The sequence below is a fragment of the Lycium barbarum genome, chromosome 3, assembly GCF_019175385.1.
Source record: "Lycium barbarum isolate Lr01 chromosome 3, ASM1917538v2, whole genome shotgun sequence".
In the NCBI taxonomy this organism is placed as follows: Eukaryota; Viridiplantae; Streptophyta; class Magnoliopsida; order Solanales; family Solanaceae; genus Lycium; species Lycium barbarum.
Window position 1 is genome coordinate 104,951,631 of NC_083339.1, and position 17,307 is coordinate 104,968,937.

The following is a 17,307-nucleotide window of genomic DNA, read 5'->3' on the forward strand; positions in this document are numbered from 1 at the left end:
ATTGTAATTCCCTTGATTTGGATTTTCTTGGTCATTTCTGCTATAATTGTTCCCTTGTAATTGGTGTTGAGGCTTTTGCCATGGGCGATGGCCTGGACCTTGATATTTTTGCCTTTGATAACCCCCTTGAGAGTTGTTGACATAATTAGCATCTTCATAATGTTGTTGCCCATCTTAGTACATCCCCTCAGGGACTTGATACATCCCCTGTGGATGAGGTGGTAACTCCTCAACAACATTTACCCCTTGTGCATCATTTTCTTCCAACTTCTTTGATAATAGATCCACCGTGGTTTGCAATTGAGCAATGGCATGATCTCTCTCATGGTTTTCTTTTGCAACAGCAGCTAGTGATGGACTACCATAAGAGAGACTCTCACTATCAGTTGAATGCCAAGCTTGATTGTGGGTGGTGAGTTTATCAAGCAAACGGCTGATGTTGATAAATGACTTGTCCATGAAGCATCCTCCCGCGGTAGTATTGACAGCAATCTGATTCATTGTATTTAAGCCCTTGTAGAATTTCTCGATGAGAATAGCATTCGGAAACCCGTGAGTTGGAGATTGAGCTAGATAGTACTTGAACCGCTCCCATGCCGAATATAATTGTTCCCCCGAGAGTTGTTTGAACTCAAAGATCTTATCTCAAAGCTCAGCCTTTTTCCTCGGTGGGAATCACTTCTTCAGAAATGTATTGGCTAGCTCGCTCCAGGTATGAATAGAATTGCTGAGAAGGTTTTCATACATTCTCTTGCTTGGCCAGCCAACGAATATTTGAAGACCCGTAACCGAAGTGCATCAGCAGAAACAACACCTTGAGATTGTTGAGCACATACGTGCAGGAAGTTCTTCAAATGTCGGAGTGGACAATCCTCCGAAGAATTTCGGAAATAACCTTCAAGTTTCAGCAACTGATAGATAGAACTATCAATTTTGAAAGTAGCATTTCCAGTCCTAGGAGGGACCACAGCAGAACCATAATCAGCTTCATTAATGAATTCCGCAAATATATTCTCATCTTCGTCCTCTTCTGGTGCAGGTGGGTTCACTTGGAGTCCACCTTGGTTTCCTTGATTTCGATTTTGTCTTCCTGCCATGTTCACCTGGTTCAACACAACAGCAAACAAGGTGTGATGGAATAGAAAAAGTTTTAAAGAAGAGTACACAACAATCAGTAATTTCAAAACCGTATTCCCTGGCAGCGGCGCCAAAATTTGATACGCTCAAATTACACCTATGAGTGGCGTAAAGTGATCGTTGTCAAATATAATAACCCAAACAAGGTTAGGGTCGAATCCCACAGGGAATATGGAGAGAAAAGGGTACTAATTGTATGCGATACTAGTCTTTAAAGGCTTTAATCCTATTCCGAATAGTTTGAAATATTTGTTGTGTAATGTAATTGAAGACTTTGACTTGAATTGTACTTAATGCGAGAGAGAGACTAAGTTTGTGTTCCCCAATTTAATTAGATATTATGCTTCAGGTTTCAATGTGATATACTTCTAATGGTTGTTCTAATAGTATGCACTTGATCTCTTAAGGACTTCCAAATGTTTCCCAACAGTTAGGCCGTATTTTCTCTTCATGATTTTTCCAAATGTGAAAGAGTTGACTCGAAGAGCGACCAATAATGCCAATTAGACTTGTTCTTATCCCTAAGTTAGTCTATTAAACGAGGGTTAATGCCCCGAGTCATTGTTATTCAATCATACCAATACTAACTCTCTTTCCTAAGAAACGTTAGTATAATGGCTTAGGCGAATGCTTGCAATCATTACCCAACGCTAACGCACAAAGATAGAATAAATATCAACAGCCATTATGCATATATCAATAGTAGAAACCCATTCACATAATACCCATCATGGGGTCCATAACCTTAAAATTAAAATTAGCTACTCATTATTTTGGTTAACAAAGAAAGCTTAAAAGTTAACATAATGTACTTACAATGCTAATACAATGTGGAATGAGGGTGAAGTTGGTGCTTTAAATGCTCCAACCACTTTACAAATATCCAAGGCTTAAAGTTAATGCTCCCAAAAGATCAGAATCAATGTGAAAAACCTAACTTTAAGTATTTATAGGGCCAAAAATCGCGGCAAAGTTCTGGACAAAAACACCCTTTCGTGGCATTGTTACGGACCGTAACACAGGTTACGGTCCGTCCTTCGGTTCCATCTTGATATAGGTTAACCGTTACGGCTTCTTGCGACGGACCGTAACACAGGTTACAGACCGTATCTTCCAGCGGATCATGGCTTCAGTGTTCAGTGGCCAATGCGTTACGCCCCGTAACCTGCGTTACTGACCGTCCTTCTGGGCGTAACATGTGACACTACTTAGGCTTCTTATTGGAAATTTCCTTCATATTACGGTACACGTTACGACCCGTAACATGAGTTACGGACCGTCCTTTATAGCGGCACGTATCTGGATCTTCCTCTCTGGGTACGGATCACATTACGGTCCGTAACTCGAGTTACGAACCGTCCTTTTGCTCCAAGTTGTTCGTTTTTCAACATTTCTTATCATTTCCGTTCCTTAGTTAACCAACCCTATAAAACACCAAAATAACATAAGAAACGATGTAAAAACACTTAAAAACAAGCAACACTTCTAGTGAAAAAGACATAAAATGTGCCAAAATTCACGGCACATCAGCATCCAGAACTCGTGCCCGGGTATCTCTTGTAGAAGGCTCCTCGCTGGTAAGCCTCGATCTTTTGCTGACCTCGGAAGGGGCGCGAGAATATCTGGAGGATCGCTTTCTCTTCTTCTCGACCTTGCCTCCCTCAACGGCCTCGCCCCCGGTTTGATGCTGAGTAGGGAGTTTGGAAGAACGTCCCTGGCCGGGAGACTTGATGTTTGCCTTGTCATCCGAGGCCTCTTCATCATCTAGCCCTCAGATTTTGGTGGCCTTTGAAAGACCTGCAAAAGGAAAAAGGGTGGAATAAGCGTACCAATCGTGGCATAACGCGACGGGACAGCATCACAATAAAGAACTCACCATGATTATCGGCCTCCCACCTGGACCGGGATAGCGCACGTTAGTTGCGATCGGCGTAGGTGAGCTGAGAACAAATATTCCCAATCCATCCCTCCACATTAGCAACCGCGCCAAGGGTTCGAGAGATTGCTACATGCACATGAACAAAATTAGGGAATTACTATAAATCAAATATCAGAGATACAACCGGGGTATTTGAAATGAAGGCCACTTACGAGTTGGGTTCTATTTCTCAGGGAACGGTATCTTGTCGGTAGGAATTAAATCCTCGTTCTTGACTCGGACAAACCTTCCCTGCCAACCTCTGTCCCTATCTTCATCAAGGCTAGAAAAGGGAGCTTTCTTCGCTCGTTTCGTGAGTTTAATCATGCTTCCCCGAAATACTCGAGGACTATACAACCGGAGAAAGTGACCAACCGTGAAAGGTTCATCTACATTCGTTGCAAAATAACGGAGGAGAACCACGATCCTCCAAAACGAGGGATGGATCTGACTGAGGCATACCTCGTACTTCTTGCAAAAGTCCACAATATTCGGGTCAAGTGGATTAAATGTGAAGGGGTAAGTATAAACACTCAGATACCCCTCCACATAGGTCGTTATGGCTTCCGTTTGATCGGGAATAACGACCTCCAAATCTTTCCAACCGCAGTCTTCTTTAACCCGCTTGAGTTTATTCGGGGGAATCGTGCATAGATAATCCGATATATCAGCGCCCCGATCCCCCTGCTGGGAAGGTTTCTCGACTTTGAAATCCTTGGACATTATGTAATCGGATGGGATAAAATCCAACAATGCCGGTTCTGATTTCGGAGCCAAGGATGTCTAGCCGGCATTAGTTTTGGAAGACATGGTCATTATTCTAAGAATAACAAGGTTTGAAGATTTAATGAAGAACAGGTGATGAAGATTTGAAGGTATGAATATATGGGTATGAAGATTTGTGTATTCAAGTGCACGAGGGTAAAAAAAAATTTGGTGAAATCTGAAAAGGTGAAAGGAAAAAGTTTGCTTTTATAGAGTGGGGTCGAGACGGTTTGCATTCCTTAACCGTCTTCTCCTCCAATCAGGACTTGACACGAGGCTGATGTCAGAGCGACGTGACAGATGGGACTTTGATCTTATCCATCCATAGGAAACGTACAGGAGAAGGAACCGGACCACCCCTCCAGGTCATCGAGGCATATATAAACGGTCCAAGCCACTGCTGGCTTCGGTCATCATATAAGTTACTTAAATTCTTTTTGGATAAAAAGCCCTACAACTGGGACTTCGAAGCGGCCAAGATCGGGAATTGGCATTTACACAACTATGATCGGATGAGGCTCCCATTCGACCACAAAGGATGCGGGTCCGAACCGATCAAGGTCGAATACGAAGTAAAGAGTAGACAAACGTGGCGGTCGATACCAAGACGTTTCGATTTTTTATGTACAACAAAGCGAGATAACGATAGATTCGATATCTCAGAAGCATAAACAAGAACGCAAGTTTAAGAAAGAGAAGCAAGTTGAATACGCTCGGTAAAACCCGGTATGAAACCGATCAACAAAGTTCTATTAATTTACTCCATGAGGCAAAATCCTGATTTTACAGGGTACATCAGTTCAGCAAAAGGGAAAAGAAAAAAGCCCAACTTTACGACCCTAGACTTAGAGCAAAAAATAACCCCCAAGTCGATACAGTGAGCAACAGCATGTGACATCGACTAGACGACCCCAGGATTCTCCTCGGGAGCAGACGAGGTGTTTTGGCTAGGTATCAAAATTTGGAATCTTGTTGAATTAAACAAAATGAAAAGGCTTTAGGGTGACATGATAATTGTCACACCCTAACCTTATTAGGGTGTGATGGGCACTCAACCCCACATACAGAGCCGAGCGAACCCGCAGACTCTGAATGCACACCTATTTTCTTAGAATTCTGAAAACCAATTACAAATAAAATACATGTTGAGCTTTCAAAAGTTTCTTCTTACTATTTCCAAAATTTAACAAATCTGTAATTATGTCAAACTGACTACATAACACAAAATGACGTATCGGCTGATGGAGCCGCTTACAGACTGACAACCGTTACCCACGACGCTGTCTGCAAAGTCTCTAATACTGATCAGACATCACAGCATACATACTCTGACTCGGCAGCACTCCTGGAGGGAATGGAGCCCGCCAATCCACTGGATCATCTTCGGCTACTTCATCTATCAACCTGTGGGTACCTGCGCGGCATGAGACGCAGCCCCCGAAGAAAGAGGGTCAGTACGGAATATGTACTGAGTATGTAAAGCATGGAATACAGAAAACAGAACCATAACGGAACAGACAGTACGAAAGTAAGTACGTTGCCCAGAGTACCAAAATTCTTATTTTCCAAACACAAATCATGTATACCAATGTCATCTGTCAGAAGGAGTACAGAAAGTACAGGATACCAAATTGATTACTTTCCAAATACAGATAATGTCATATGTCAGAAGGGATACAGAACGTACAGACTGTCCAAACGCTGACTTTCCAAACACAGATCATGCATGTCAAAATCATGTATCACATATGCATATAACGTGCCCCGGCCCTCCCGTGAGGGACGCGGTAAATCATATATCATATAAACATATAACGTGCCCCGGCCCTCAGTGAGGGGCGCGGTGAATAGAATCATGTACATCATCATCGTATATCACATATGCATAACGTGTCCCGGCCCTCGGTGAGGGACTCGGTGAATAGAACCATGTATATCACATCAAATGTCATGTATGCATGTAACATGTCCCGGCCCGCCAGTGAGGGACTCGGTGGATAACGTGTCCCGACCCTTCAGTAAGGGACTCGGTAGAGGGGATCCGATCCGGATCTGGCGCCATCATCATATAACGTGTCCCGGCCCTCTACTGGTGGGTCTCGGTGAATAATGCAGTGGAGTACGCACGAGAACATGTCCTGGCCCGGGACTCAGTGAACAGACATACAGAGACTTGCACGAACAGAGTAGTACGAAACCATATGCACACAATTCAAGACTCGATAGGTACGTACATTTACTGACATCTGAAGGCTCAGAAACAAGTTTCAGGTCAATCCGACGTCGTATGAGAAAGTTACCAACGTTTGAAGTACAGAACGTTCTATAAGCGTTTTAAAGCAAATCTGAGATCTTTTTCGAAGGTTAGGGACATTAAGACTCACATAACTCTTTCAGAAACAAAACTCTTTATACTTATCTCGTTACCCAATCGTATAACAACTCATTCATATCAGACAGACTTATTTCAGAGGTGAATCAGAATCATAGGCAGACTCAGAAACATATTAAATAGAACTTCAGAACAAATCTCTTCCGGATATCGTAAGGATCAAATCAAATATAACTTTTAGAATCATATGTACATATTAAAATACATTAAAGACTCAATGGAATAGTTAAACGTATTATCATTTGGAAATCAAAATGTTAATCATACCAATTGTCTTTCAAATGCCGTTCAAAAACATATCAAACAAAACTTTGAACATTTACGCATACGGAACTCTTTAGGGACAAAACTCAGAATTCTAGAGTAGAATTTCCCCAAAGCGCATATTATATCATACCTTATGTGGCTCTAGGACATGCCAAAGAAAGAAAGGGTAAGCTTTACATACCTGCGCCGCGACCAACTAGTTACGCTTGTGCCTCCAACTTGTTTGTCTACATGCAAGAGAGTTCGTCCATTCATCAGTTTCATTATCAAATACTTGCTTTAACCCTTCAAACACATTCACTTATATCCTGCCGGAATTTCGGCAGCACCTCCCCTGTAAACATACCAACCCCGAGAATATGGCTCGGCTCCAAATCAACAACAACAACAATCCGGGAATTTAACCCGGCCACAATATCAAGAGCAACGACAACAAACATTCTAACATTAAGCGCTCCTACACAATTCAACAACATAACTCTTATTCAATTGAACTACTTACATTCAAACCAACATCAACGTTCATACATTCAATCACCAATCCGAAACCATTCAAAACAATATTCAAAACCCTTTAAACAATTCACACAATATTTCAAACAACCCAACCAACACTTCAATATACCCGAATTCATCTCCAAACCCGAGAACAACACCACACATTTTTTCCTTCCAAGTTCACACATACATACATTTATAACTTCTTTTCATAAATTCAAGAAACCATATCAAAACTACATTTCCTTCCAATTCGGCCCATACGATTATAATCTTAACTTGGATTATTAAAACTTCATTTTCCATCATAAAATTCACAACGGCGACAACCAACATGCTAGACAACATTAGCTCATTCATTACACACCAATCCGCCCTTAGTCACGACCCAACATCTACACACATAGTCTCATGGATTTCATTTATTTTCTACACATTACAACAACACATAAACATGCTAAATTCACTTAACTCTCCCCTCCTACACAACAACACACACACGGCCAACACATATACACACACGGCCACACTTCAATCTCCATATTTTCATGAATACCATCCATTTTCATACACTATAGCACGTCCAAACATCTATAAAACATGCAAGAGAGGATTGAACCATACCTTTCCATTCATCTTCTTCCACTTCTCGGCTAAGCCATATTTTTGCAAGAATGAGTGCTCTACTTGCTCCAACAACTCCACCATGTTAAAAAGCATCATCCAATTAGTATAAAAGCATGAAGAAAATAATTTCTCCATGATCACAACTAGGGGCTGGTTCGGCCAGCCCCTCTTGGCCGTTTCTCTCCCTTTTCTCTTGAATTTTCTAGAACTTAAAATGATGGATTGTCTTGTTCTTTCAAGACTTACATGTATATATATATATATATATATATATATATATATATATATATATATATATATATATATATATATATATATATATATATATATATATATAATTATAGAGGCATGTGAGGGGCACATGCCCCTCTCTAGAGTTTTCTCTTCTTTTTCCATTTTTTTTTTCTAGAGCTTTCTTGAATTTTTTTTTAAAAAAGATGACTTAATTATTCTTGCCTTGCAAGCTTTGACCACATGCACAATTTCCCTTCCATTTTCGGCCAATGTGGCCTTTTATGCATGCCTTGTGAAATTACCATGTTGCCCCTAAGTTCCCACATTATTTCCATTGATCGTTTTGCGGATTTTCTCCTTTTGCCCTTATTCTTTCCGCAATATTTCCATAAACCATTTTTACGAATTTCCATTTTCACCCTCAACCCTTCTCAACATTTCCATGCAATAATATTCATGAATAATATTTATAACCAACTTGCACATTACAACCCTTTTTGAAGATAGTCTCGTCCTCAACTTTCCACGGCGACTTTAGAATTTCCAAACGTGCAATATACGGGCTATAACAATAATTATCAAATAGTTTTTTTATTTCGGGTTATCCATATATGCCAAAGACCATTGTATACTGGTAAAACCGAGGATATAGATATCCTCGGTTTCCCGGCATTCAAGTTATGGTCGGTCAAGATTAGACAGACCTTATCAGACCCGGTATTGAAGCTCGACTTGGAACGAGGCGTTAAAGCGAAATCAGAAGGCGGTTAGGCACCATGACCAGAAGACCGAAATATCCGCCATCAACCGGATATTTCGGCACCGATTACGTTAAACAGCTATCAGCAGATTCTGTTCTTTTTTTAGAATTATACTAGGGTTAGGACTCCTCTACTATATAAAGAGGAGGCCCCATTTATTTTCAGTCAGTTTTTCCCTATCATAGAGATATACCGTGTACTAAGTAGGCAATATAATCATCAAAGTTCATTCATCTTTTCTAAGTTTCCCATTGTTACTCACTGTTCAATATCTGGTCATAAAGGATTGACCTCGGTTCTCAGTACCCGAGGCCGGTCAGCATTCATCGCGGTCAGATCTATATATTTCATTTTACTAATTTGTTTGTCGTATAATCTAATGTCGTGTTGAATTAAACCACATATTCTTAGCACCGCATACAAATTCAATTGTTATCCATTTTAAGAGTAAACAACCATAAGAGAGGGGGACTGAGGAGTTAAGATTGGTCGTGGTTCGGTGAATGAACTTAGCTATCCGGTCAATTGGTTGTGGTGTTGGGGTAAGAAGAGACGAGATGGTAGTGTTGGATATTCCACATTGGTTCTAAAGTTGAGTGGCACGGGGACATTGTCAGGGGCGGATGTAATGTGTTTGAGTGGGGTTCAATTGAACCCCAAACTTTTGACGTAAATCGTAAATATACTGTGTTAAATATCCGAAATATACATATACATTTAGTGTTGAACCCCAAACTAAAAGAGGCTGGGGGTTCAGTGGTTGGGCAGTTCACTATAAGGCTTATCCATGCTTGGAGATCCAAGTTCGATTCTCTTTGACCACGTTTTTTATATCAAATATGCTTTCTTTGATGCAGGACTTATATTGTCCTTTTCCATTTAATAGGCACGTGTATGCTCTTAAAATAATAGGACCCACTTCATACTTTTTATTCCTTTTTTTTGTACTTCATTTTCTTATAGGAGATTTTTTTTCTCCTTTTCAAATACTCATAAAAGAACCTGGATGTTCTTTTCTGTTTTCTTGATTTTCACATTCTTTAAAGAAACAAAAAACTTCTCACTTTTGAGAAGGCTTTTCAACATCAGTACAAAAGTTAGGGTTCCAACAAATCAATATTTTTTTACAGTGCTTCTTGAATTTTATAATCTCCACATCAAAAAATCAAACAACTGAAACAAGTGTGTCTTCTCTTCTTTCAGCTTGGTTCCAAGTCAGAAGCTTCAAGCAAACTCTTCTTTGATTTACTGGTATGCTCCTAAAAGCTCAAAATCTATTATTAATGTCTTTTCATTTCTTATTGTACTGCAATATTGTTCATTTATGGGATAAATTTTGAAAACATATGCAACACTATAAGCTTTTAGGCATTCTATTTGGGATAATATTTTTTTTTCTTTTTGAGAATGCAGCTTTTTGGGGTTAGTTAATCAAATATTTTTTGGGTTAATCTCACAACCAGAACCAGAAAATGGAAAAAGAGAATTCAAGTACACCACCCACTAATACTTGGTTTAATTAAATTAAATTTAATATATGCAATGTGAAGTGATTTTTGTTTTGTGATTTTAGGATTCTTTTAGCGAGAGTCGCTATAATGAAGAGATTTTACCAGGTTATTCAAACTCCTTCAAGTTCTGGTTTAAGTTCTCCTGTGCCAAATTCTTCTTCGTGTCCAGTTGTTCATGACAAAGATAAAGTGTTGGATTTGAATCTTCCTAAACCTGATCCTGGTGAAAGAAAGCAAATCTCACAATATTCTTATAATGAACGTGACCGAATAAGGAGACATTATATTCAAAAAGGACCATGCCAACCTCGTGATCATATATTCCCAAAGAGAGAATTTGGTGGACTCATGCGTCAATTTAATCCTGACTGGTTTGGTACTTCATATTCTGAATGGTTAGAATATAGTGTTAAACTTGATGCGGGCTTTTGTTTATGTTGCTACTTGTTTAAAAATGAACATGGAAGAGTTGGAGATTCTTTTACAAAACATGGTTTTAGAGCTTGGAATAAAGGTATAGAAAGGCTTAATAGATATATTGGTGATGTGAATAGTCTTCACAATCGGTGTTTCAAGAGGATGAGAGACTTAAAGAATCAAGAACAATCGATTGTAACTTCTTTTGACAAGCATAATGAGAAAGATAAAAATAATTATCAAGTTCGGTTGAATGCTTCAGTTGATGTGACAAGATTTCTTTTGAAACAAGGAATGCCTTTCCGGGGCCACGATGAAGGTGAAACTTCTACAAAAAGGGGAAATTTTCTAGAACTTTTAAAATGGTATGCAAATAGGCATGATGAAGTGAACAAAGTTGTACTAGAAAATGCTCCACAAAATAACATGATGATTGCTCCAAGTATCCAAAAGGAGATCGTGAATGCTTGTGCAAAAGAAACATTGAAAGCAATTATTGAAGATTTAAATGGAGATTACTTTGGCATATTGGTTGATGAATCTAAGGATGTTTCTCATAAGGAACAAATGGCTCTTGTTCTTAGATATGTCAACAAAGAAGGCACACTTATTGAACGATTCCTTAGTGTTGTTCATGTTAAAGATACAAGTGCAATAGCATTGAAAGATGCTATCTATTCTTTGCTTTTAGAGCATTCATTAAGTCCATCTCAAATACGGGGACAAGGTTATGATGGAGCTAGTAACATGCAAGGAAAAATCAATGGTCTTAAAACTCTAGTTTTGGAAGACACTCCTTCAGCTTATTGCATACATTGCTTTGCTCATCAGTTGCAATTGACTCTTGTAGCTGTTGCAAAGAAGCACTATGATGTAGATCAATTTTTTGATATTTTTGCTAATGTCTTGAATATTGTTGGAGGTTCTTTTAAGCGCAGGGAGATTCTTCGAGAAGATCAAGCAAAAAAACTAGAGGAATTACTAGTGCTTGGTGAAGTTTATACGGGAAGTGGACTAAATCAAGAACTTGGGCTTCAAAGGCCCGGTGACACCCGTTGGGGATCTCACTTTAAAACAGTGCATAATTTTATTGCATTATTCTCATCAATTGTTCATGTGCTTGAAGTAATTGCACGTGAGGGTACAACTTATCTAGAGAGATCCATGGCAAAAAGTCTAGTGAATGATATAAGATCTTTTGAGTTTGTGCATATGTTGAAAATGATGTTGAAAGTGTTGGCAATTACAAATGATTTGAATATGACTTTGCAAAGAAAATATCAAGATATTGTGAATGCTATGAAGCTTGTTGGTTTTGCCAAGAGGCAACTGCAATCGATGAGAGAGTCTAAATGGGAATCTTTGATTGAAGATGTCTCTTCATTTTGTGTGAAGCATGATATTCTAATTCCTGAAATGGATAAGAACTATCATATTGGAAAGTCAAAGCGCAAGAGTTCAAGTGTCACATATTCTCATCATTTGCATGTAGAAGTCTTTAATGCTGTTATTGATTTGCAACTTGCGGAGCTTAATAGTCGTTTTGATGCAGTGAATAGTGATTTGCTTTTAGGTATGGCTAGTTTGAGTCCGGATAATTCTTTTGCAAATTATGATAAAGACAAAATTATGAAACTTGGTACACTTTATCGTGATGAGTTTAGTGTTTCCAAGCTTGAAGATCTCAGTTACGAGCTTGACAACTATATTCTCTTTGTGAGAGAAGATAGTGATTTCTCTAATTTGAAAGGAATTCGAGATCTTTCAGAAACATTAGTTGAAACAAATCTGCACAAGACTTGGAGACTTGTTTATTTGCTTGTGAAGTTAAGCTTGATATTGCCTGTGGCTACTGCAACAGTAGAAAGAGCTTTTTCTTCAATGAAATACATCAAAAATGACTTGCGAAGCAGAATTGGTGATCAATTTCTTAATGATTGTTTAGTTTGTTATATAGAAGATGAAGTATTTGAAAGTGTACCAAATGATGCGATCATTGATCGTTTTCAAAACATGACAAGTCGTCGGGGACAATTGTAATGGTGATATTTACTAAATATATGTATCTCTTTTGCATGTTGATAGTGGTCATATGATTTGATTTAACCTGGCTCTTCAACAAATATTTTACTTTTTCGTGCTTTCACTATAACACTTGTACACCTGAAAAGTAAGGAAACAACTGAATAAAACTTAATGAGATTTATGCGTTTTAGAGAATATCTCAAACCACTTTATTTAAACTAAAGTATAGAATTATTTGCTTGTATCCAGTACTTAACTGTTTCAATGTCTACAGTATTGAAATGTAAATTTTTGGGTATAGCGGGGTGAGAGAGTTTGAAAAGTATTTCTATGGTTTTGAGTGTAAGGTGGATTGTTACTTTTAAAATTTTTGAATATCAATGTTCTTTGTTTGGTTAGGTTATTATTGTATGGTACCTTGAGGCCTGTCCTAAAATTTTAAATCTTGAACCCCTAAAGTTAAAATCCTGGATCCGCCTCTGGACATTGTAGGAATAAATGGTAACGTTTCCTCACATGAAGAGTCACACGAAGCACACATGGGAGAAGAGACTATACACATATGTTCAAATGAGCAGCAGTCCGTTGCCTATTATGCCCGTACAACCGTAGAAAAGGTCTTAATTTTGGGGGAAGGTGTAATTTCCAACTCCAGCCAAATAAATTAATTGTGTGTGCCCACTAAGATCTGTATAGCAAGATTGAACTGAAAAGGATCCATTAGTTGTTAAGGACCAACCAATTTTATCATAGGTCCGAGAATATTGTGGAAGGTAAACTGAGCTTATCTTTTTTCAAAATTGTGTCAGGAAGAGTGATTGAAATGGATTAAAAATCCCAACAGTTGTTTTTGCGATAGGTGACGATCGGGGCTTCCAGTTCATGTTGAAGCACAGGCCCAGAAATCAAGTTCCTAACTTTTACAGCACTTCAACCCAATGATCGTGCCAGAAATTAACGTGATTACCAGTGGAAAGGTTCCAGATGGCACCTACTTGACAGTATTCTCATCCCTTGGTAATATTCGACCAAGTGTGAGAGGCTTTCAAGCGATTGGTAAGTACCTATGACCATATTTTGTACGTAGAATTTTTGCCCAGTATCTTGAGATTGGAAAAATCTCCAAGATGTGCTTGCAAGGAGGGCTTTAATTTTTTTTTGTACGAAAACCCTGTATGCCCAAGCCCCCCATTATTTTTGGGTGGTAACAGTAATGAGGGCAATTTTCTTTTCTGGACAGTGGAATCCCACAAAAAAAAATCCTTTGGTATCTAGCGAGGAGTTGAATAATATTGTGTCGAATAATCATGATTTTCATGAGGTGGTTTGGAGTTGGGGGCATGAACTAATTAACCATTGAGTTAATTCCTTGGATGATTATCCAAGTTATAGAAATTGCCTATAAATGTTTTTTCAGGATAGCAAAATTATTCAATACCTTTTCTGTCGAAAAAAGGAAAAAAAAAAAAAACTACAGAAGTCTTCATTTCCCCTCTAGCTGGCATATTTTCATGTCAGGTTAAAGTCCCTTTTTTAATGATGAACTCATTTAACTCATATTCATTTAATTCATGTTTTATACTCATTGAAAATGATCTGATTAAAAGAAACTTGTAAAAAAAAAAAAAAAAAACTTACTGAACAAAAAAATTGAGAAAGTATAGTGCTTAGATTTTGAGGTCGAAGTAGAAAAAAAGTCCTTAATTAATCCCATTATTTTTTCTTTATTTTATATGATGTTGTTTAATTAGGACAAAATTAAAATTAAAATATTAAAGGGACAGTTAAAAACATAATGTAAGTGAGAAGAGTATTTTTACTTTTAAATTGAAAAAGAATATTGTTACTTAAAATTAAAAGGTATACGTCATAAATTCTAATAATTAAAATAGTTTTACACAAAATTCTATTAGTTTACTCTTTAAACATTATGAATATATACATACACAGTATGATTAGAGGAGTTATATAATATTTTATTGACATAATATTTTATTGACACGATTAAAAAAAATCAACTAGATTTAAACATTTCTTATATATTCGTTTTAGTCGAGTCAATTTTAATGATGTAGATACCGAAATTTTATTGGATTGAAATCCAAATAAGATTCGGATTATATTCAAGATATATTAGTCCAATAAAATAAATTATGGGCTAATATAATTGGGTGAATTATTTAAGTCCAATAAATATGGATTTAGTTAAAAAGTTCAAATGCGTTGGCTAGCCCATTTAATCGGGCTACAAATGATGAGCCCACTTTGCCACGCCCAAGATATCATCTTATTCTAGAAGCTCACTTTGGTGCCACGTGTCAAATGACGTGGCACGCCAAGTCAAACAAAGAAGCCTATAGGGTCATGACACGTGTCAAAATGATGCAGCATGCTTAGTCAAATCAAAGGTCAATGAAGATGTGTCATGTGTACAACTGACATGTTCCGACCAATCAAATATCGTCATGTCAAATGAAATCTGATTGGCCGAAAGGAGTTCGTCCTTATCACAACTCCTCTATCCTACAACTATAAATAGGGGCCTCATAATTCAAAAAAGGGGCAGAAATTCTCACAAGAAGCCAGAGAGAGCTCGTGGATCAAACGTCGCAGATTTCCCTACAAGCTAAAAGCATTCAAGCACTCAAGTATTTCTCTAGAAGTTCTAGAGATCAAGACGAAGATTCACGATCAAGCTTCAAGCCCTTGAATCCCAGTATAAGTTCAAGATCAAGCTTCAAGCCCTTGAATCCTAGTATAAGTTTAAGATCAAGACCACTAGATTCAAGATCAAGGTCAAAAACCCTTGATTCAAGTACAAATCAAGATCAAATCCATCAAGTTTAAGATCAAGCTCAAAAGCCCTTGAATTTATTGTTGAAAAGACGAATCAGAGGATTTCTAGAGATTGAAACACTCATATTTTGAAATCAAATATAACGATTGTTGCGATATTTTTTTGTCTTGATTATTATTTTCTCGACAAGAGTTTTATTGTCAATAAATTCTGGCACGCCCAATGGGACCATCTCTACCTCTCATCTCTTCTTTAAAGTTGAAGAACATAAAAATGACTCAAATGTACATCAACCGCAAATGTGATGCTAGTGCAACTGCTGACTCTAAAACTGGATTGACAGTTGTTATGGAGATTATTGACCAAATTAAAATAAGCAAAATCACAACGCTAGGACAACAAGTGCTTCAAGTACCGTCCAAGCCAACTCATGTTTCTGGTGCATCATCTTCAAAAGGAATGATATCCTCTACCCGCATGCTAGAGGAAGGGAATAATATTGCTGAGGTGCTTGAAAGAAATTTTGCTCAACTTAATCTCTAGCAAGAATCCCATTGCAAGCCCAACAACCCCTTCATGCAAGAAGATGATGATGTCTTAAATGCTCGATATGTACCAATTTCCTATCAAGACGCTCCCCAATCCAAGCTTAATTCAGTAGTGACCCCTATCATTCTTCGTCCTCCATGATGAGCGTGCAAGCAATGATGATTGACGCTTCCATTATAGAAGAACAAATTGCAAGTTTGACTAAAATAATTTAAGGCTTGACAAAGCACGTGCAAGAACAAGATTCTAAACTTTCTAAGCTGACAAATCAGATGGAGAGCATGGAGGAGAGATGATCCAATCAAGAACCTATAAAGCTTCATAAAACACAAGAGGAGGGAGAGTCTTCCGCCAAATAAGCAACAACTATCAAGGAGGTCCAAATCTCCACCGAATGTCGCATTTCTCTTGACAAATTGAAGGACTTCATCATGGAGACTATCAAGGATAAATCTGAGTCTGCATCCAAATATTCTCTTACATATGTAAAGCTGTATACACAAAAGATTGATAACTTGAAGATGCATGCTGGCTATCAACCTCCTAAATTCCAACAATTTGATGGAGACAAAAATCCTAAACAATATATAGCACACTTCGTCAAGACTTGCAACAATGTTGGGACTTACGGTGATCATCTCGTCAAGCAGTTCGTCCGATCTCTCAAAGAAAATGCTTTTGATTGGTACACAAATCTCAAACCTGGTTCAATACATAGTTGGGAGCAGCTGGAGCAAGAATTCCTCAATTGTTGTTATAGCACAAGGCGTATCGTTAGTATGATTGAACTAACAAAAGCCAGCCAACATGAAGGCGAGCCAGTTATTGACTTCATCAATCGCTGGAGGAGCATGAGCCTCAACTGCAAAGATCGCCTTAGTGAAGAGTCTAACGTTGAAATGTGCATTTAAGGCATGAATTGGAGTCTTCACTACATCTTGCATGGAATAAGGACGAATACATTTGAGGAGTTGGTGACCCGTGCACATGATATGGAATTGAGCATGGCTACAAGCGGAGATCAATGGTTGCCAGACGCTGAGCCTCGCAAAGATGAAGATATAGAAGAACTCCATAGTGGGGGGAAAGTATGAATCTGAAGATGAAACCGAAGAGTCCATGTATGTTACAATACTCCTCATCGCACGAGCCTAAACTGCAAGCTAAAATGCTCCTTGACGCATGAGCCAAAATTGCATGTGACAAAGCTCTTCAAATTTGAGCTAAATCTTCAAGTCACGAAGCTCATCAAATTACGAGCCAAATCTTGAAATGGCAAAGCTCCTCAAATATGAGCTAAACCTTCAAATCACGAAGCTCCTCAAATTTGAGCTAAATCTCAAGTCACAAAGCTCCTCAAATTCGAGCTAAATCTTCAAGTCCTGAAGCTCATCAAATTCGAGCTAAAT

At 38.2% G+C, this 17,307-nt stretch overlaps 1 protein-coding gene and 1 non-coding gene across 2 annotated transcripts; both read left to right on the forward strand.

Annotated features, from left to right (window-relative positions):
- Window positions 1-547: 547 nt before the first annotated feature.
- On the forward strand, window positions 548-654 carry LOC132634511 (small nucleolar RNA R71). The gene has a single exon (XR_009580229.1). It is a non-coding gene; the product is annotated as a small nucleolar RNA R71 (small nucleolar RNA).
- Window positions 655-10,197: 9,543 nt separating this feature from the next.
- Window positions 10,198-12,567, forward strand: LOC132631073 (uncharacterized). The gene has a single exon (XM_060346676.1). It carries the CDS (start codon window positions 10,198-10,200, stop codon window positions 12,565-12,567), a length of 2,370 nt encoding a protein of 789 aa, XP_060202659.1.
- The last annotated feature ends 4,740 nt before the right edge of the window (window positions 12,568-17,307 follow it).